The sequence below is a fragment of the Perca fluviatilis genome, chromosome 21, assembly GCF_010015445.1.
Source record: "Perca fluviatilis chromosome 21, GENO_Pfluv_1.0, whole genome shotgun sequence".
Lineage (NCBI taxonomy): Eukaryota > Metazoa > Chordata > Actinopteri > Perciformes > Percidae > Perca > Perca fluviatilis.
The window spans coordinates 26,194,206-26,214,111 of NC_053132.1; the positions used below are offsets into that span (position 1 = coordinate 26,194,206).

The 19,906-nt window shown below is 43.7% G+C and overlaps 3 protein-coding genes and 1 pseudogene across 3 annotated transcripts; all 4 read right to left on the reverse strand.

The window, feature by feature from the left end:
* LOC120551669 overlaps positions 1-7,272 on the reverse strand; it is a 55,897-nt pseudogene extending 48,625 nt beyond the window's left edge.
* Positions 7,273-10,242: 2,970 nt separating this feature from the next.
* LOC120551549 (uncharacterized protein K02A2.6-like) lies at positions 10,243-12,688 on the reverse strand. The gene has a single exon (XM_039789034.1). It carries the CDS (start codon positions 12,666-12,668, stop codon positions 11,433-11,435), a length of 1,236 nt encoding a protein of 411 aa, XP_039644968.1. The 5' UTR covers positions 12,669-12,688; the 3' UTR covers positions 10,243-11,432.
* A 1,654-nt stretch (positions 12,689-14,342) lies between these two features.
* LOC120551670 lies at positions 14,343-15,571 on the reverse strand. Its single transcript, XM_039789161.1, has one exon. It carries the CDS (start codon positions 15,300-15,302, stop codon positions 14,343-14,345), a length of 960 nt encoding a protein of 319 aa, XP_039645095.1. The 5' UTR covers positions 15,303-15,571.
* LOC120551550 lies at positions 15,557-19,502 on the reverse strand. The gene is made up of 2 exons (XM_039789035.1): positions 18,520-19,502; positions 15,557-18,476 (listed from the first exon to the last, which is right to left on the reverse strand). The coding sequence occupies exon 2, from the start codon at positions 16,691-16,693 to the stop codon at positions 15,572-15,574; it is 1,122 nt and encodes a 373-aa protein (XP_039644969.1). The 5' UTR covers positions 16,694-18,476; positions 18,520-19,502; the 3' UTR covers positions 15,557-15,571.
* Positions 19,503-19,906: the final 404 nt, after the last annotated feature.

Sequence of the window (19,906 nt, forward strand, 5' to 3'; positions counted from 1 at the left end):
GAACAACATAATCGCTGCTGGGTTAATAAAAAAAATTGGTAACACTTATAAAATAATGCATTCACTTATATACTTCTAGCCTATATCTACTTAATACTTCTAAATTAAGGTATTAACTGATAAAGTTGATAAAGATTTCATGGCACTTGCGGTGTTCAAAATTGTTCAATCACTCACTCACTATTCATACTATTATATATACACAATTTTTGTTTAAAAACGTTACTCTTACCTGAGATGATAAACTGTCCCAGAGAGGAAGAGATCAATCCTGCAACACATGATGGCCTACAGAAAAAATTGGTTAATTAATAATTTAGATATTAGCCACACTGAAAACGTTAATGCAACGTTAGCTGACAGAAAGATCACAACAACAAGCTTTTGTCATCCATTGAAGTTTAATGTGTTGGCTATGATCAATAATTATAGTCATTAACTCAACTAATAATATAATACACCTAGTTGAGGTTACCAAAATATACAGTTTAATTAAACAAATTAAAGCTGCAAGCAGCGTTGGACAGTCCCTTGCGCAGGGTTACTGGCGGACGCCGCTACTTGCAACCATACATTTGCGCTGCACTCAGACACTACACATCGTCACTAATGAAAATGGAACTCTCTGCTGAGTACAATGATACCTCACAAAAGACTCTACGTCCTACAGTTCATTAGCTGTGAAAGGGGGCGGGCCAAAGCATAGGGGTCAGGGCAAACCTTTACCAATAAAAAAGGAACTCTCTGCTGAGTTCAATGACACCTCACACAAGACTCTACCTGAAACAGTTAAAATGTTATGAAAGGGGGCGTGGCCTGAGTAAGTGGACGTGGGTAAAGTATAGGGGGCTGCTCAGTATCACATGTAGACCACACGTTCTAAGTTTCATGTAAATCGGATGATGTTTGTCATATAAGGCGCATTTCCTGTTGCCAGCGGGGGGCGCTATGACCAAAAGTCAATTTTGGCCTGTAGATGTCCTCAGGCCTGGACCCTTGTCAAACGTGAGAAATTTTGAGCACATACGACCAAGTACACTCAAGTTACAACAACTTCTTTGTTCATCGCTAAACACTCAAAATGGCCGCCATGCCACGCCCACACCGTCAGACGAAGTTTTTTTCTTTTAATAACTTTTCATCTCTATGGTGTTGAGATGGTACAGACCAAATTTGAAGTGCATCAGATGAAATCTGTAGGAGGAGTTTGTTAAAGTATAGCACCTTGACTTTTAGGCCTACTTCCTGTTGCCACTAGGGGGAGTTATGACTTGAGTCGATTTTCCTGTGAGAGGATTAGCGTCCAAGGTCTATGCTAAATTGTTGCAAGTATTCATTCAATGCCAGCAAAACATACGCGAACACCACATATCCAATCTTACTTACCTGATTATGAATACACTTTCGCTAAGAACTATCCAGTACCGATAACAACTTTTTATCTCTTCTATCCATGCAACCAACTTGAATGAGCATTCCAGATGAATCCGTACCAACACAAGTTATCGCTAAGCTCCGCATTTCGCCAGTTAAAATTATTTCAGTAGCTAAACATAAACACGAAGCTTAAGCATATTGCCAAATGAAAAGCAGGCAACACTAAGTTGTTGATTGTTGATACCGAATTCTGCTACCAAATTGGTAACGTCGTTAGGGCGGTTAACGTAGACGCGTTCCGGCAATAAACACGCAAAAAATGCAATGGTAACCTCTCGGCAAATGCCACAAAAACTAAGAAAGTTCGAAATTGCGATTTAGGATGAAATCTGTAGGAGGAGTTCGTTAAAGTACGACAGGTGGAAATGGCCAAAATCGCAATTTCGAATTTTCTTAGTTTTTTAATTAGCATTTACTGCGGCAGAGATATTGCCATTGCAATTTTTTTGCATTGACTTATTTGCCAGAACGCGTCTACGTTCATTATAGCGCCCCCTAACGGCAGATTTTCACCGAATTTGGTACAGAACCTCGGAGTGGGATGTCCAACAACAATACCAAGTGTTGCTCTGATACCTATTCATTTGGCCGAGATATGCTAAAGCTCGTGTTTTGTGGCTAGCTACGGAAATTAGTTTGCTTGTAAATTGCGAATAGTTTAACGTAGCAAAATTCTTTTGATAACTTTTGGTCAGGTTCATCTGGAGATGCTACGTCCCAAGTTTCGTGCCAATAGGTCGCACGACCTAGGAGGAGATAGAAAAAGTTAGTTTTTTTGCATTGCACGATATTGCGAAAAAACTTCTTAGCGGAAATGAGTGTGGCTTATATCATCAGATTCAGCTCGATTCAAGGAACACAAGGATGTAAGGTTTTGATCTGCTGGTGATTTGGGCTCTTGGTGCAATGGAAAGTGTGGTCTCCCAATTAATTGCGTTCCCCTCAGGGCTCAGCTCTCGCTCCCATTTCCTTGCTATTGGGAGTTGGTAGATACTTGCAACAATTTAACATAGACCTTGGATGCTAATCCTCTCACAGGAAAATCAACAAACAGACATTCTCCCAATCCTCTTCTGGATTTTTCTATTTTTCTATTTATTGATTTATTAGACAGGGACCATGCATATTTATGAACATAGTTGTATAAAAACACCATGTAAATATGCCAGAATTAGTTAAAATAACTACTTTCCATCTGCAGTCCCTAGGCAGGTAACATAAGACTAACAAAGACAACCAGCAGTCATACAACGCTCATTCACTACATTACATTAAAAGGTACACATAGTAGTGACATAGACAAAACAAACAACCAAAACAAAACAAAACAAAAATGCATGATGCATGATACATGACAAAGACATTATTCTTCCACCTCTATACTGCATTCGATTTACCAGTGAAAGGGTATGATTAAAGAAATGTGTGACTGTTAAAAATGAGTGCATCTCTGGTTTTCTAGAAGCCACTGTTTTAAATGAGTTTTAAGTGTTGAATGTAGGACACTCTCTTATTATGAGGGGCAAACTATTCCAGAGTTTACCTCCTATTATTGACAATACGTTTTGTCCAAAAGTGGTGCGTCTAAATGGTATCACACAGTCCCCTTTTACAGAGGCCCGTGTACTTCCTCCGCTTTCAAGTCTCCGGATGAAGTCACGCAGCGGAGGGGGGGCAAGATCATATAACACTTTATATATCAAACAAGCATACCTAAAATGTTTAAAATTTTCAAAACTTAAAAATGTATGTCTCTCTAAGATATCGCAATGGTTAAATGACAATGCCTTTTTATCGAAAGTTTTTATGGCTTTCTTAAATAGAGATTCAATGCTTTTAAGATTAGTTATGTTAGTTAGTGACCAGTTAGTAAAACAATACTCAATATGTGAAAGGATCATAGTATACAGAAACAACTTGGCAGCATTGTTGTCAAGAAATGGCCTAACTTGTTTAAAATTCCGTTAAATTTAACTTTATTTACCACCTTTTTCACATGACTTTTGAACGTTAGGGTGGAGTCATACATGACTCCTAGATACTTGAATTCATTAACAATATCAAGCTCCTGTCCTCTAAGGAACACATTGGAATGTGACACCTTCATGTTTTGTTTAGTAAACGCCATACAAACAGTTTTTTTGGTGTTTAGGTAGAGACATGACTTAGTGAGCCAGTCATCAATGTGAACCATAGCAGATGTAAGTGTGGATGATATCTCTTGATAGGTCTTAGCATGTGTAAAGATTACAGCATCATCTGCATACATCTGGACATCAACATTTTTACATGCCTCTGGTAAATCATTTATATACAGCGGAAACAAGATTGGACCCAGAGCCTTGGGGGACCCCTACTGGACATTCACACAGTGGGGACTTTGAATCATTAATACGAACACATTGCTTTCTGCTGGACAGATATGATAATGACAGATTTAGATAAAAGAACTTTGTGATTAACAATATCAAAAGCTCGCTTTAGGTCTAAGAAGACAGCACCAACATAAGAACTCTTATCCAAGTATCCTTTAACCTTTTCCAAAAACATATAGTTAGCGGTTTCTGTCGAGTGATGGGCCCTGAACCCAAATTGCATTGGGTGGAGTGAATTACTGCTTTTATTGAGATGTTGAATCAGTAATTTACCCACCCATTTTTCAGCTATTTTAGAGACAACAGGCAAAATACTGATTGGCCGATAATTTGCCATATCTGATCTTTCACCCGATTTAAAAATGGGTGTGACCACGGCCAACTTCCATGCTGATGGCACAATGGATTGTATTAAGGACTGATTAATCAAATGTGTAATAGGCTGTATAAGGGTATCTCTGTGCCTTTTAAAAAAATTTGTATCAAGGCCATAGATATCCATCCCCTTAGAATTTTTTAAGCCACTGATGATATTTGCTACTTCTGTTTCAGTTATTTGTTGCACGTGAAAAATCGGCTGTGCATAATTATTGGTACAAATAGAGTAGCTAGGTGAATTTAAAAGTTGGGTTATTTCATGAACAGAGTTTAAAAAGAAGGTATTTAATTCTGTAGATATGATAGTTGAATCTGTGACTAGTTTAGTGTTAATTTTCAACTCTAGTTCTTTATTGTTATGATTTTGTTTTCTGCCAATCAGCTTGTTGATGGTTTGCCATATCTTCTTCCCATTTCCTCTTGCCTCTTTAATAGTATCAATGAAAAACTTGGCTTTAGCTTGTCTCAGCCTTTTTATTACTGTGTTTCTTAATGAGGTAAATTTTTGTCGGTCTGTTGTGAGACCTGATTTTAAAGATTGTTTCAGTAATTGATCTCTTTCCTTCATAAGTTTCCTACACTCTTCATTAAGCCAGGGCAATGTATCCCTGCTTTTCTTTTGGCTCCGCTTTCTGAGGTAGGGCCCCATAGCATTCTTAATTGTTGAGGTGAATTGGTCACAGTCACTCCGGTCTCCTTTAGAGAGGACCCCGTACCATTCAATCTCTCTCAGTGCTGCGCCAAGGTTTTCCTGTTGACTAGTTGGGACCAATTCAAATTTACATATGGGTGTGGGTTTTTTTAGCTTTCTGGCACAGAGAATGATATTGTGATCAGACAGCCCTGTCATTAGATTAAAGGTCTTCTGGTTTATTTGTGAATAATAAATCTATTTTAGTTTCAGACAGATTATTCTTGTGGGTTGTTCAATTAGTTGTGTAAGATTGAAATAGTCTGTAATGTTTTTAAGCTTTTTCCTTCCAGCCTTATCACTCCAATTGACATTAAAGTCCCCCATCAATATGATATCTTTGTTAAAATCGAAATTATGAAGTAGATTTTTTAACTGATCATAAAAGTCAAGCTTTGCTGAGGGTTTTCGATATAGACAGATTAGAGTAAAAAAAGTCAAATGCTCTCTGTCAGACGGGCCTGGACATGTACTGGCTTAAGCAGGGGCACACGTCTGGCACTGCAGGATTTGAGTCCCTGGCGGCGTAGTGTGTTACTGATGGTAGCCTTTGTTACTTTGGTCCCAGCTCTCTGCAGGTCATTCATTAGGTCCCCCCCTGTGGTTCTGGGATTTTTGCTCACCGTTCTTGTGATCATTTTGACCCCACGGGGTGAGATCTTGCGTGGAGCCCCAGATCGAGGGAGATTATCAGTGGTCTTGTATGTCTTCCATTTTCTAATAATTGATCCCACAGTTGACACACCAAGCTGCTTACCTACTGCAGATTCAGTCTTCCCAGCCTGGTGCAGGTCTACAATTTTGTTTCTGGTGTCCTTTGACAGCTCTTTGGTCTTGGCCATAGTGGAGTTTGGAGTGTGACTGTTTGAGGTTGTGGACAGGTGTCTTTTATACTGATAACAAGTTCAAACAGGTGCCATTAATACAGGTAACGAGTGGAGAACAGAGGAGCCTCTTAAAGAAGAAGTTACAGGTCTGTGAGAGCCAGAAATCTTGCTTGTTTGTAGGTGACCAAATACTTTTTTTTTACAGAGGAATTTACCAATTAATTCATTTAAAATGTGATTTTCTGGATTTCTTTTTCTCATTTTGTCTCTCATAGTTGAAGTGTACCTATGATGAAAATTACAGGCCTCTCATCTTTTTAAGTGGGAGAACTTGCACAATTGGTGGCTGACTAAATACTTTTTTGCCCCACTGTATCTGTCCGAACCCAGCCCATCGGATCCCGACAGGCTCGGTTCGGGTATCCATCCTCTAGTCCAGTGGTTCCCAACCTTTTTTCCTTGGTGCCCCCCTACTTATGTCTAAGAAAAGCTGAGCCCCCCCCCAACTGCCGGAAGACACACACACACACACACACACACACACACACACACACACACACACACACACAAATTAAGTAATTACTTCCAAGTCTTTTTTTAATAAACAAAAAAAACAATTATGATTGTTTCCATTCTTAGGCCCTTAACCTTTGGTAAATGTCTCTTTTAACAACTCAACACAGGATGCCTTTTCACCACATCCTTACCAAAATAATAATAAGTCATTATCAGAATAGTGGTTAATCAGCACATCTGTCCAAGAGCTCCCTCATAACATATAACTGAAACAGGGGCAGTTTCAAAATGCACATGCACTTCATGTGGTTTTGACAAAGCTATTAAGAATGAATTTGGCTCAGTAACAATAACAATCAGAGTCTTCCTTTTTATGCAAATGTACATCATGATAAACCTGTTTTAACACAGCGACAGCACATTATGTGTTAATTTGGCTCTAATGTAACACTGATAATCAATAACTTATTAAACTCTTATGAACATGTTTTACTCTGTGTCATCCTGTTCATTCATGTACTAATGGCCACCTTGGGCTTGCATACCTCTGACTAGGGATGGAATGTCCGGTGTGAGGTTAGTGACAGCCAGCCTAAAGTCCTGGTGTACATCGAGTCTGTTACGGGCCTTTGTTTTTATTGTTACAAGGGGCGCTGAAGGCCGTCTCAGACAGATACGTGGTGCTGAATGGGAGAATAATCCTTGTAATTGCGTGTTTGGCCAGTCTTGGTGCAACAGCGTGTCCTTTGATGATCCAAAACTTTTTGTATCCGTTCTCCTGGAAATATTTCTTTGACGCAGAATCAGCTTGAAGTTCAGCAAGCACATCTTCACAGCCGATGTATTCCACTTCCTCCATGCTGGAAATGTAGGGGTCCATCACCCACGACTCTTTTGATAAGTACTCGTCAACATCGGCAAAACGGGAGTTAATTTCCTCCTGGAGCAAGTTCATGTGTTGGGTAAACTCAGTGCGCAAAGACACACGCACAGTGCCACAAGACTGTTTCATCAGCAGTGGAAATTGTTGCAGCTCTCCTTTTGACATTTTCCCAACTCTGTATTCCAATTTGCGCACAAAAAGCGCTGAGAGCGTCTTTGCACTGCATGACCTTTGATTCGGGGTCTTGCATCCGCTTGTTTGTCTCATTATAGAGAGCAAATATGTCTGCTAGGTATGCCGTTTTGATCCAGAATGCGTCAGTCAGCTGTTCGCACAGCTGTCGATTGTGATCTTGTAAGAATTCCTTTATTTTTTCCTGCAGTTCCATAAAACGCACAAGCACTTGTCCATGCGACAACCAACGTACCTCTGTGTGTAACAGCAGTGTTTGATGCGCTTCATCCTCACACAGCTGGGCAAACAGTCTCTTGTTCGTAGGGTGAGCTTTCATGAAGTTTACAACTTTAACAACAGTTGCCAGGGTGTCACTGAGGTCTTCTGAAAGTTTTTTACTGGCTAAGGCTTGGCGATGTAACATACAGTTAAAAATTGCGCATCCGGGGGCTTTTTCTTCAATCGGCTGTTAAATGCCTTGTTTTTGCCCATCATCGCTGCAGCGCCATCAGTGCAGCATGCAACAAGATTCTCGTAGGGCAGGTTGTTGGATGAGAGGTAAGAGTCCACAGCCATAAAAATATCTTGTCCTGTTGTTGTTGTGGTTAGATTGGTAGACATAAGAATGTCTTGTTTCAAGTCCTCACCGTGAATATATTGCACATAAACGATGAACACAGACTCGTCTGAAACTGTCGTTTCATCCAACTGAATGGCAAAGGGGACATTTCTAAGTGTCTTGTGCAGCTGGTTTTGACAATCTCCAGCCATTTTATCAATTCTGTCTTTGACAGTGTTATCAGAGAGTGGGACGGTTTTCATTTTATCCACCACCTGTGGGCCACACAGTCTCTCTACAATTTTCAGGCAGGCGGGTTTGATTAGCTGCTCTCCAATAGTGTGTGGCTTTTTAGCCTTGGCAATTAATAGCGAACACTCAAATGACGCCTCCGTGGCTCTGTGTAAATCACTGCCGGCTCTTTCAAATGATTTTCTGATGTCCGTGGATCTTTTTGATAGTGCATGTTGCTTTTTCCTCTCAAAAAAGTCCTGGCTTTCGCCAACAGTCTCCTGGTGTTTTTTTTTCAATTCAATTCAATTTTATTTATAGTATCAAATCATAACATAGGTTATCTCGAGACACTTTACAGATAGAGTAGGTCTAGACCACACTCTATAATTTACAAAGCCCCAACAATTACAATAAGTCCCTCAAGAGCAAGCAGTGCGACAGTGGCGAGGAAAAACTCCCTCTTGGGAAGAAACCTCGGACAGACCCAGGCTCTTGGTAGGCGGTGTCTGAAGAGCCGGTTGGGGGTGTGATGAACAGCGGCAATAGTAGTCACATTAATAATGGAACAGTGACTTCAGTGGTAGTCGTAGTAGTTCATGTCATATCAGGGCGCTGCAGGGCGTTACAGGATGTAGCGTGGCCCAGCAGAGCATGGATGGATGTAGCGGGAAGCTGCAGGGTTCAGCAGGAAGCAGCATGACATTGCAGGGCACTGTTGAGCTCAGCAGGGAGTGCAGCAGGACCACGGCGACAGCTGGAACCAGGATCTTGGTGCCAACGTTCTCCAAAGAAATACGCTGGGGGAAAAAACATAAGGACTCCGGGGAGTAAACTCCCCAGAAGCTAGGATTAGTAACAAGCATTTCTGGGACGGGATACACACAAATAGTAATAGTAATAGAAAGGGAGAGGAGAGAGCAGCTCAGTGTGTCAAAGGAAGGAAGTCCCCCGGCAGTCTAGAACTATAACAGCGTAACTATAACAGCGTAACTAAGAGAGACAGGTCATAAGGAGAGGTAGCTTTTTCGGGCTTAGAACTCTCCCCCTGCTGGATCGGGCTTGGCTGGCCTGCCTCCCTCTACTTTGTTATGTATTATTAATCTAACAATTATGAAGAGAAGCAGGTGGGCCAGTTAGGTGAACACTGCAACTCCTCACTCCCTAACTATAAGCTTTATCAAATAGAAGAGTTTTAATTTCATTCTTGAAAGCGATTACAGTTTCTGCCCCCCGAACCCAGATCGGGAGCTGGTTCCATAGGAGAGGAGCCTGATAACTGAAGGCTCTGGCTCCCATTCTACTTTTAGAGACTCTAGGTACCACCAGTAACTCTGCATTCTGGGAGTGCAGTGCTCTAGTGGGACAATAGGGTATTAGGAGCTCTTCTAGATATGATGGTGCTAGACCATTTAGAGCTTTGTAGGTCAAGAGAAGGATTTTAAACTCAATCCTGGATTCAACAGGAAGCCAGTGCAGAGAAGCTAATACAGGTGAAATATGATCTCTTCTCTTAGTTCTTGTGAGAACACGCGCTGCAGCATTCTGGATCAGCTGGAGAGTCTTAAGGGACTTATTTGAGCAACCTGACAGTAGGGAATTACAATAGTCCAGCCTGGACGTAACAAATGCATGGACTAGTTTTTCAGCGTCGTTTTGAGACAGGATATTCCTAATTTTGGCAATGTTACGAAGATGAAAAAAGGCTGTTCTTGAGGTTTGTTTTAGATTGGCATTAAAGGATATATCCTGATCAAAACTAACTCCTAAATTTCTGACAGTAGTGCTGGAGGCCAGGGCAATACCATCCAGAGTAGCTATGTCTTTAGATAATGAGGTTCTGAGGTGTTTAGGTCCCAGTACAATAACTTCAGTTTCTTGGTGTCGTTTCATTTTGCTTGGCTTCATGCTGTCATTAGCTAGCTTCTCGCCACAAATGACACATTCTGGCCGAAACTTGTACTGTCCTTCAATAAAACCGAAGTTGAGGTAACTCTCAAGATAGAGCCTTACTTTCTTTTTTTAATACAGAGGAGTCATCATCACTTTTACGTTTCTCCGACATGTTTCGTTAATAAAATAGTGATGCTGTGTGTCGTGCTTCCAAGGTGCACTCCCAGGTGAGGACTTCTTCTCTGAAATAGATAGCAATAACTTCACAGACACAGATATGTATTAATACAATAGGCTTCTATAGAAGGAGAGCATCACTCCGTAAGCAGACTCCGCAGTCTGCTTCTCACCAGTGAGCTCTGACTCTCTTCCTCTTTTGCCTGTCTTTTATTGAAGTTTAACAAGGGCAGTTACATATCACACACGAACATCTGTCTCTACAAAGTGGGCTGTTGCTTTTGATGGATTGTGACTGTGCCAGGTCTTGGTGTCCTCCGTCCTTGCTTACTGCATTCCACAGAGGAACATGTCCTCCTTTGCATGATGCAGGCCACCTGTGTGCAGCCTTGGTTCTGTTCTCGTGCAGCATACTTTTAGCTCGTTAAGTCTAGGCAGCTTGCTGCAATGATTAGGCAGTGTATTATAGGAACATAAGTCATTTGGTCAGCAAAGCGTGTGTATCTATATCCCACAATTCCCCCTTTTGAACTCTACTAGAGTTCAACATACCAAAAGAGAAAAGAGGTCAGAGAATGAGATATTCCAAAAAACAAAAATAGAGTCAGAACATGGCACGTCTAGGTAAAGGCACTTCTAGGTAAAAATCACTTCTAGATAAATTGTAAAACACTTCAGTAGAAAATGTAAAAGATGGTAAAAAATGTAGAAAATGGAAAAACACTTCTAATATTAAGAGCATACTTCTGTTAACTTTTTATGAAATAAAAAGTTCCCACACCCCCTTTTGGACTCACCTAAGTGAGTCCACAACATATTATTTACAATTACAAGGCACTTAAGTTCTTCTAGGGTAACACCTAGGTGGGGCAGTTTTGCCGGGGAGTTCAAAATCATACCAGAAAATGAAAGTAACAATGGGGACGCTATGTACCCCTAAGATCACCTTTACAACACATCTAGCAAGCTTATTCCTTCCCTGGCAAGTCTCTTCCCATACAAGTTACTTATAACAGCACCGCTTTATAAGTTGGTTTTAACCCTCAGCTCAGACTCAAACCAGACAACTCCTGCAATTTGCACACAATGAAAAATGGTTAATGAAAACGGCGGTGGTCGGAGGGGCGTGTGTTAAAGAAAACACGCCCAATAAGTTGGGTTCAACGGTGGATGGTAGCTTGGCACGCTACATGTAGGAGAGAAAGCGCTTATTTCACCTTTCTCCCTGGTGATTCTCCTCTTCAGGTCACAGGGGTGGACTACCCTGGACCTCGTTGGACACTGGAGAGGATTATTCTGCCTCTTTTTCCCTAGTGTCTGGCGGAGAGCCCTCCGCGCTGGCAGCCAGATCTCTGGCTACTTCCTTGGTGGAGCGGCCTGGCTCCTGGGCAGCAGCACACTGGCTCCAGTGGTACCACTGTTTACCTTTTCCCTCGAGCTGTACTGCGTGGGATGTTCTCGCCGTCACTCTGAAGGGCCCCTGCCAGCGAGGTTCAGACCACTTCCTCTTGATTGCTTTCAGGAGCACCCACTGAGCGTCTGGAGGAGTTTGGTTGCTTCGTTCTGGGGTGCGGGCGGTCACCTGTTTAGAAAACAAGGAGACTGTGCCCTGTAGCTGGCGGAAAAAAGCTTTGTGAGAAATGGTTACAGGTGAAGGCTCAGTAAGTGGAAGCTGAGACCAGGGCCCCGGGAAACACCTCCCTGTTTGTAGCTCATATGGTGAGAGGCCTGTCCTACTGTTTACTGACATTCTTATCGTCATGAGAGCCAGGGGGAGGGCTTGCAGCCAATTCATCCCTGTTTGGTTGCATATTTTAGACATTTTGTTTTTTAAGGTCAGGTTCATCCTTTCTACCTTGCCTTGAGATTCAGGGTGGTATACGGAGCCAAATTTATGCTTTAGCCCCAACATGAGTTCCACCTTTTGCAAATCTTTGTTTTTGAAATGGGAACCATTATCTGACTTTATCCTTTCAGGGAACCCATGCTGGGGAATATATTGGTTGATTAGAAATTTAATTACGGTCTGAGCGTCTTCATTTTTTGCGGGCATGGCCTCTGGCCATCCAGTGTAGGAATCCACACACACCAGCAAATACCTGCAACCCTGTACCCTGTCCGTCATGTCAGTGTAGTCAATCCCAATCTCTTTCCCTGCCACTGTCTCAAGGGGGTACTGTCCCCCGTCTGGTTTCACTGTAGGCTTAGGGTTGAATGCTTGGCATTGGGGACAGGTCTTGGTTACCTGCTCTACCATTGGTTTCATGAATGGATGCCACCAATGTTGTAGGTTTCTCAACATCTGAATGACCCCTACATGTCCCACCCCATGAGCTTCTTCTAGGGCCGTCTCCCGTACCCCTGGTGGCAGAATAGGTCTACCATCCGGGCCCCGCCACAACCCCTCACTTTGCATAGCTCCCCTGCTTTTCCAAACAGTTTTTTCTTGGGGGGAAGCTCGTGCTTGTAACTCAATGATTGTTTCTTTGCTAAGCTCGGCCCTGGTTTCTAGGTCTGCAGTCATCATTAGATGGTGTGCCAAATATCCTGCTGGCGGTTTTGCGGCGCTGTCTGCTGCTTCATTTCCCTTACTCACTCTATCTTGAGTATTGCTGTGGCCCTTACATTTGACTATAGCTACCTTGGCTGGTAGGAGAATAGCTTTTGCTAATCTTTTCATTTCTTCCTCATGTTTAATAGGTTTTCCTCCTGCTGTCAAAAACCTGCTCTCTGCCACTGTGGTAATTCGAGGTGAGCTGCTCCTGTTGCATAGGCTGAGTCAGAGTATACAGTTACTGCTTGATTTTTTCCTAGCTCTAAGACTCTGATGAGTGCTTCCACTTCTGCTTTCTGTGCTGACTGCGCACCTTGCATCCTTTCTGCTTCTAATGTTACCACTTCCCCTCCTGTGTCTTCAACCACTGCATATGCTGCTTTCAGTCCCTCAGTCTCATGTCTAAAACAACACCCATCTGTGAATAGCACTCTTCCTTCCCCTAGTGGTTGTGCAGCTAAGTCTGGTCTGACTTTTTCCACTTTTCTTGTCCTGTCCTCACACTCATGTGGTTCCCCCCATCTGGTCTGCCATGTTAATGCCTTCATGTGTAAAGGTCAGGTTTGGGGCCTGCAAAACTTTGCTGATTCACCTTTGTCTGGTTGGTGTGAGTGAAAACATGGCTGAGTTAACAAAGGACACTATGCTGTGGGAGGTCAACACTATCAGGGGGTGTCCCATAACTATGTGTGATGATTTCTGAATGCATTTTGCCACCCCTGCAGCATGTTGTGTGCAGGCGGGCTGGCGTTTTTCAATTTGTTCAAATGGGATGCTCATGTAGTTCAACACTACTCTGCTCACCCCTTTTTCTGGAAACAAAACCCCATTAGTTGCTTTGTTTTTTTCAGAAACATCCAAGTGGAAGGGCAGGGAGTAGTTTGGGCAGGCCAGATTTGCTGCTGCAGCAAGGGATTGTTTAAGTTTAATGAATGCCTCATTGCCTTCAAATGTCCAGTCTAAGGCTGAGGACAAATTGCGCATGCCCTGTTGGCGCGCCATAGCCCGGAGGGGATCTGTAAGGTCGACATAGCCTGGAACATAGGATTTGCTGTAGCCTGTCAAGCCCAAAAATGACAACATGTCTTTCATAGTACATGGTTTGGGTGGGCCAAAATAACTGATCTGTGTGCAGGGGAAACACCTACACCACTGCCTGAAAGGATTCTGCCCAGAAAGGTAACTTCTCTTCTACAGACTTGTATTTTCTTCCTGCTTACTTTGTAACCCTCCTTAGCCAGGGTGGTCAAAACATCTTTGGTAGCCTGCAGACAGGCAATGCGGTGGGTGCAGCTATCAGAAGATCATCTACATATTGTACCAGAACGGTGTCAGGTGGTAGGATACAATCTGTCAGTGAGTTTTTCAGAACTTTGTTAAACAGGCCTGGGGAGAGGTTAAACCCTTGTGGTGTGGCGTGTGTATCGCATGGGGCGACCCATGTATGTGAATGAGAAAATACTAGAGGTTGCCAGAGGGAGGCAGAAAGCAAAAAAAAAAAAGAAAATGCATTTGAGAGATCTAACACTGTGTACCAGTGGTGTTGTGGTCCCTATGTCAGCCGGAGCAACATGTGGGTTAGGTACAGTGAGAGTGGTGTCTACAATGAGATCATTTATGGCGCGCAGGTCATGAACCATCCTATATTTACCTGTTTCTGCTTTCTAAAACTGGGAGGAGAGGTGTGTTCCACTGGGGAACGGAAGGTTCTAAAACCCCTGCCTCAATCAATCCTGTGACTGTATCTGAAATGCCTAGCTGCTTTTCCCTAGAGCATGAGTATTGTGGTATCCATACAGGCGGAGATGGCCTAAGGTGAAAGGTCAGCGGGGCACAATGCACTAAACCTACATCAGTCGGTGTTTGTGACCAGAGAGTGGTGGGAAGACCATCTAACATGGCTTTAGCATCTTGATGGTCAGTCCTTTCCCTACCATGGTGCCTAGCAATTAAGTCATGTTGGAGAAAAGCTGTGTCTCGACCCTTACAGAGAATGCGGAAGGTTTTGGTGGAGGGAGAGTATTGAACCTTGGGGAGAGGAGTGAGTGTCCAGTCGGTGGCAGTCAGGGCTGTCTTGACCATCGGACTAAATGATTTGGCCTCATACCCTGGGTGCAGGGCGAGTGAAACATGTGGGGCAGATTCCTCAGTCATAACAAACCATGGCAACTGTTCAGGAGTTAGCTGGACCGAGGCGGCTACGCCTTCACGTCCCACAAAGATGTTTTGAGAGTGGATGTCCCATCTGGTGTCTGCTATGGCGTCAAAAGCGTCTTGATAACAGAGATCAGAGTGGACATCATAATTTAGGGTGACATGTGGGGGATCTGGGGGAGGGACAAAGGGTGCAACTTGCGAGATCCAGGGCTTCCAGAGGAAGAACTGTTTCAGGATACCCCCGGAGCCCGGGCCTTCTGGAGACAACATAGCCCAGTAAATGTCAGCGTAGGAGTCAGAGGTGGGGGAAAGGATGTATTGTCCGTGGCCCTGGTTTCCTTCAGAACAGGTCATTTGATGGCCGTCAGGGAAAGTCAGTAATATTCCATCAGCACAACACAGGATAGACACGCCCAGTTTTATGAGGAGATCTCTGCCAAGGAGGTTCATAGGAACCGTGGGAGAAACAACATATGGATGGAGGACGCATTGGTTCCCTATAGCTGTATGCAGTGGTTTTGTTATTGGCAGTTTTGCTTTTCCCCAGAGAAACCCATCACCGTAATGTGACTTGGTGAAATGTGTTGTGATGGACAATGTCTGATTGTTGAGCAAGTAGCTCCTGTGTCAACTAAGAAGGGCTGAACAGTTCCTTCTACTCTCATGGACACCATGGGATCTGCCGTGGTCCCTGGGTCCTGTTGCTCTGCTAGGGAGTGTCATTGTGGCTGTTGTTGACCTGGCTCCCAGCCAGCCCAGTTCCATTCAGTCATCTGGAATTGTGCTTGGGGTGGCCCTGTCGGTGGTCCCTGCAGTGGCTGGTATGGACCCCTTTGCTGGTAACCCCTTCCCCCTTGGTGACCCCCTCGCTGTGGACACTCCTTAGACCAATGTCCCATTTGACCGCAGACAAAGCAGGCTCCTGGAGTTCGCCCTCGGGGCGGGCCTCCCCGCCCCCTCCCTGGTCTCCCTCCTCCTCTCCCATATCCCCTCCCACTATTTTGTTGCCATTGGGGAGGACCCCGCCTATAGGGTGGGGGTTGGGCATAGGATTGTGGTTGTGTGTGTGGAGGGGCTGGGATCCAGTCAGGAATGGGGAAAAGGTCAGGAGTGGGGGGCCCTGCAGTTAAAGCCATGACATGTCTGCCTTTTTTGTCCTTGTCTTTCTTTCCCTCATTAATCTTTTGCCTAGCCTCAGCTAATTGTATTTTGAGCAGTTGAGCCTGAAGCTCTTTAAGGCCAGATTCCTCTGTGTCTTGGTTGTCTTGAGCGCGTGTCATGTGGAAAATTATGTGGCGTTCCCACTTAGTGGAGTCTGCACCAATCATGTCTGGATTTTCCTCAATAGCCTGTTTAACTGGTTCTGGAACTCCCTTAAGCACCGCAGTTCTGTACCACTCTTGCTGTACTCCTGGTTTACCAGGGTGACAACCTGTCTGATTTATCCATTTTTCTTTGCAATAGTCTAGGAAATCCCTAGGGTTTTGTTTAGCGTCCCATTTGAATTTAGGGATGGCAGCAGCCTTGGAAATGGGATATCTGTCCCTCAGATGTTTGCCTATAGCGGTGGATACGCGGGTGAAGGGGACGGAATCTGCCAGGGTGAGTGTACCTGCTCCTGTCTCTAGTTCCCTCACATCGGTTGCTAGCATACAGCGGTGCGTTATGGCCCTAAAGTCTCCTAGGGCTAATTTATAGCCTGCTGTTAATCCTTCTAATTTTCCTAGCCAGTTACCTCCACCCTCTGCTATCGGGGGAAGTTTATCGACTAAGCCCTGCAGATCACCCATAGCAAATGGTCTATACTTATCTTGGGCCCCCACTCTGAAAAGGGGACCCATAAACCCGGTTGTTTTCCCTTCCCCTCATCCTGTCCTTCCTCAAGTTCTTCCTCACTCTCCTCCTCTGTCTTTTCTCCTTCTTCTAGCTCTACTCCCTTGCCTGTCTTTCCCTTACGATCCCTGACGGGTTGCTCATAGGCTTTTCCTTGACGCTTACGTAAATAATAGTGTCTGCTTGGTTGGTCAGGCCTCCATTTCCCTGTAAGGGTCATTGTGACCTCCCCTCGTTCTGCGTCGGAGTCAGGCTCCTCTTCCGAATCCGTACCTGTCCCTTGCTTGGAGCCCGCTCGTTTCCTGTCCCTGGGCTTACCTGCCCCCCTTTCCTCTCTGTCCCGACTCTGCTCATTACCCCACCTTAACCTCTCTTTTTCTCTTTCTCTCTCCAATTCCCCTCTTGCCCATTCAGATAATGTTGTCCCTTTGTCGTCTCTGTCACTTCCGCTGTATTGCTTACCTACCCTTTCGCTCTGCTTGCTGCTACCTCCCTTGTCGCCGCCCCCTCCGCACTCCTCCGGATCCTCCTCAACTGCCATCCATCTAGCTCCTCCCCTTCACCTGTTTGGCTCTTGCCTGCTAGTGGGGCGGAGGGAACGCGAGGCTTGTCTAGCCCTGTAACTTCCACTATCCCTTCCTTAACATCAAACACTGGGTACAGCCCTGTGGTGGGTTGCGGAGGGGAGTAAGGTGGTGGGTGTTGTTGTTGTTGCTTCTGCCCTGGTTCTTCCACCATCAAATGTTTTACTCCTTGCCATAATAGCGCCCATTGTGCCCATTTCTTTCTATCTTGATTTGCTTTGTCTCTCCTGTCTTTAGCTTTGCCTTTTTTTTTTTCAACCAACTTCCTGTTTTCACATCTTTCTGTGCTTCTTCCTGATCCTGACCTGCTCTCTTTTCCTGTCTCCAAAATGCTGCTAACAGTGGATCTGTGCATTTAGTAATTTCTCCCTGATCGGTCAGTATCTGATTAACATCTTTCTTCATTTGTATCATCATATCCTCTGCCTCCTTCCCTGTCCCATAGGCCGCTTTCACTGCTTTTTCCATTACTTCTAACTGCTCCCCAACTGGCTTATATGGTCCTTTAATTCCCCAACCCCCATCGTCTATCTCTCTGTCGAATTCCCCGTCCATTTTCTTTAATTAGTGACACTAGTGTTTATGAATTTGCCAAGGTATGTTTATTAATTTTGCCAGAAATATTTATTCAAAACTGCCACACACTTAATATTTCCTAAATTGCCACACAGAAAATCCCTTGATCTAAATATCCACAATTTACTTCAACAGGCCACTGCTTTATGTTAACACCGTCAGGTTTCAGGCAGTGCTGCTGCTTCAATTGCTTCTATTTAGCATTCATACACATTGATCATTCATGCATTACCCTTAATTTGGATGAGTCAATTTTTCATCATTATTTTTTTTTTTTTTTAATCCTTGATTGTGGCCAGTTGAGATTTATGGGACACTATGTCCCTGGTTCTCAACCCTTAAACAGGAAAGTAATATTCCTATTTGACACCAAAATCAAGTTTCCCTATGATTTTGGCCAGCTGAGATCTATGGCTCGCTATACCCTGGTTCTCAGCCTTTGGACAATCGAACTAGCTCAATTGTCTGACACCAAAACCAACAAGTCATGTGAACATTGGATTATTTTGTCATATCACCTAAATAGTGTGAAATGGTTCAATAATACAATCGTTCACCAGTCATACCTAGGAGACTTCAACTCCTTTGGGGACTTACCTCTACTGTGGAGGACTTACCCCGGGGGACTTACCTCTACTATGGAGGACTTACCCCTAAAATGACCTGGGACTTACCTCTACTATGGAGGACTTACCCCGGGGGACTTACCTCTACTATGGAGGACTTACCCCTACAATTACCTGGGACTTACCTCTACTATGGAGGACTTACCCTTATAAACCTTAACTTAACCTTTTTGTTTTTAAGATGTCTCAATTCTCGGGTGTTTCAACCCAGCCAAAACCGCTCCTCGTCAGGACACGGGTGGAGTTGCCAAACTCAGACTTTCACAAATATTTCCTCATATTTGTTCCATAAACCATACCATATTTCCTGTACCTTTATAGAAATGGAAGTTGTCACTATGTATTTAATTAATTAATTTTAGCGGTCTGTGGGTTACTAAGACGTTGAACACCCTTGATTTAGAATAGTCAATGCAGAATAATGGTCTGCTTACCTTATTTATGGCGCCAGATGTTCAACGCAACCTTTCACCCTTGGACCGAACTTTTCCAACCAATTTGAAGAATCCTCTTTTTGTTTTTATCCCGGACGGGCCCCCAATTGTCGTGCTTCCAAGGTGCACTCCCAGGTGAGGACTTCTTCTCTGAAATAGATAGCAATAACTTCACAGACACAGATATGTATTAATACAATAGGCTTCTATAGAAGGAGAGCATCACTCCGTAAGCAGACTCCGCAGTCTGCTTCTCACCAGTGAGCTCTGACTCTCTTCCTCTTTTGCCTGTCTTTTATTGAAGTTTAACAAGGGCAGTTACATATCACACACGAACATCTGTCTCTACAAAGTGGGCTGTTGCTTTTGATGGATTGTGACTGTGCCAGGTCTTGGTGTCCTCCGTCCTTGCTTACTGCATTCCACAGAGGAACATGTCCTCCTTTGCATGATGCAGGCCACCTGTGTGCAGCCTTGGTTCTGTTCTCGTGCAGCATACTTTTAGCTCGTTAAGTCTAGGCAGCTTGCTGTAATGATTAGGCAGTGTATTATAGGAACATAAGTCATTTGGTCAGCAAAGCGTGTGTATCTATATCCCACACGTGGCGGCAGGAAAGACGAGGATTATAGCAAATAGCAGATAGCAGCTGACCTGATGACAGCAAGGGTCCCAGGTTAAGAGGTCCCGGAGGTTTGAACTACTAAGTAGCCTGCCTACAATTTTAAGCAAGAACTAAAAATATAATTTTTATACAGACTTGTGTATACATTATCTGATTCTAGTGTATTATTATCATTTTTTTAACATGTGCAAATATTTATTTTACCTTAACCTCAAACCAGATAAAGATTGGCGCCCCCCTAAGGGGTGCGCGGACCCCAGGTTGGGAACCACTGCTCTAGTCCCTATCACTTGCTTAAACAAAAGAGCAAAACTGTGTTTTGTGGACCTTTCTGTTTGTTTTCAATTACAGGGCTGTGTAGGAACACCAGATTTTTTT

What these genes read in the sequence shown, in the direction of transcription:
- LOC120551549 (XM_039789034.1), bottom strand. Translation starts at nt 12,668, where the DNA reads ATGATGACTGCAGACCTAGAAACCAGGGCCGAGCTTAGCAAAGAAACA.
- LOC120551670 (XM_039789161.1), bottom strand. Translation starts at nt 15,302, where the DNA reads ATGAACCTCCTTGGCAGAGATCTCCTCATAAAACTGGGCGTGTCTATC.
- LOC120551550 (XM_039789035.1), bottom strand. Translation starts at nt 16,693, where the DNA reads ATGGGTCCCCTTTTCAGAGTGGGGGCCCAAGATAAGTATAGACCATTT.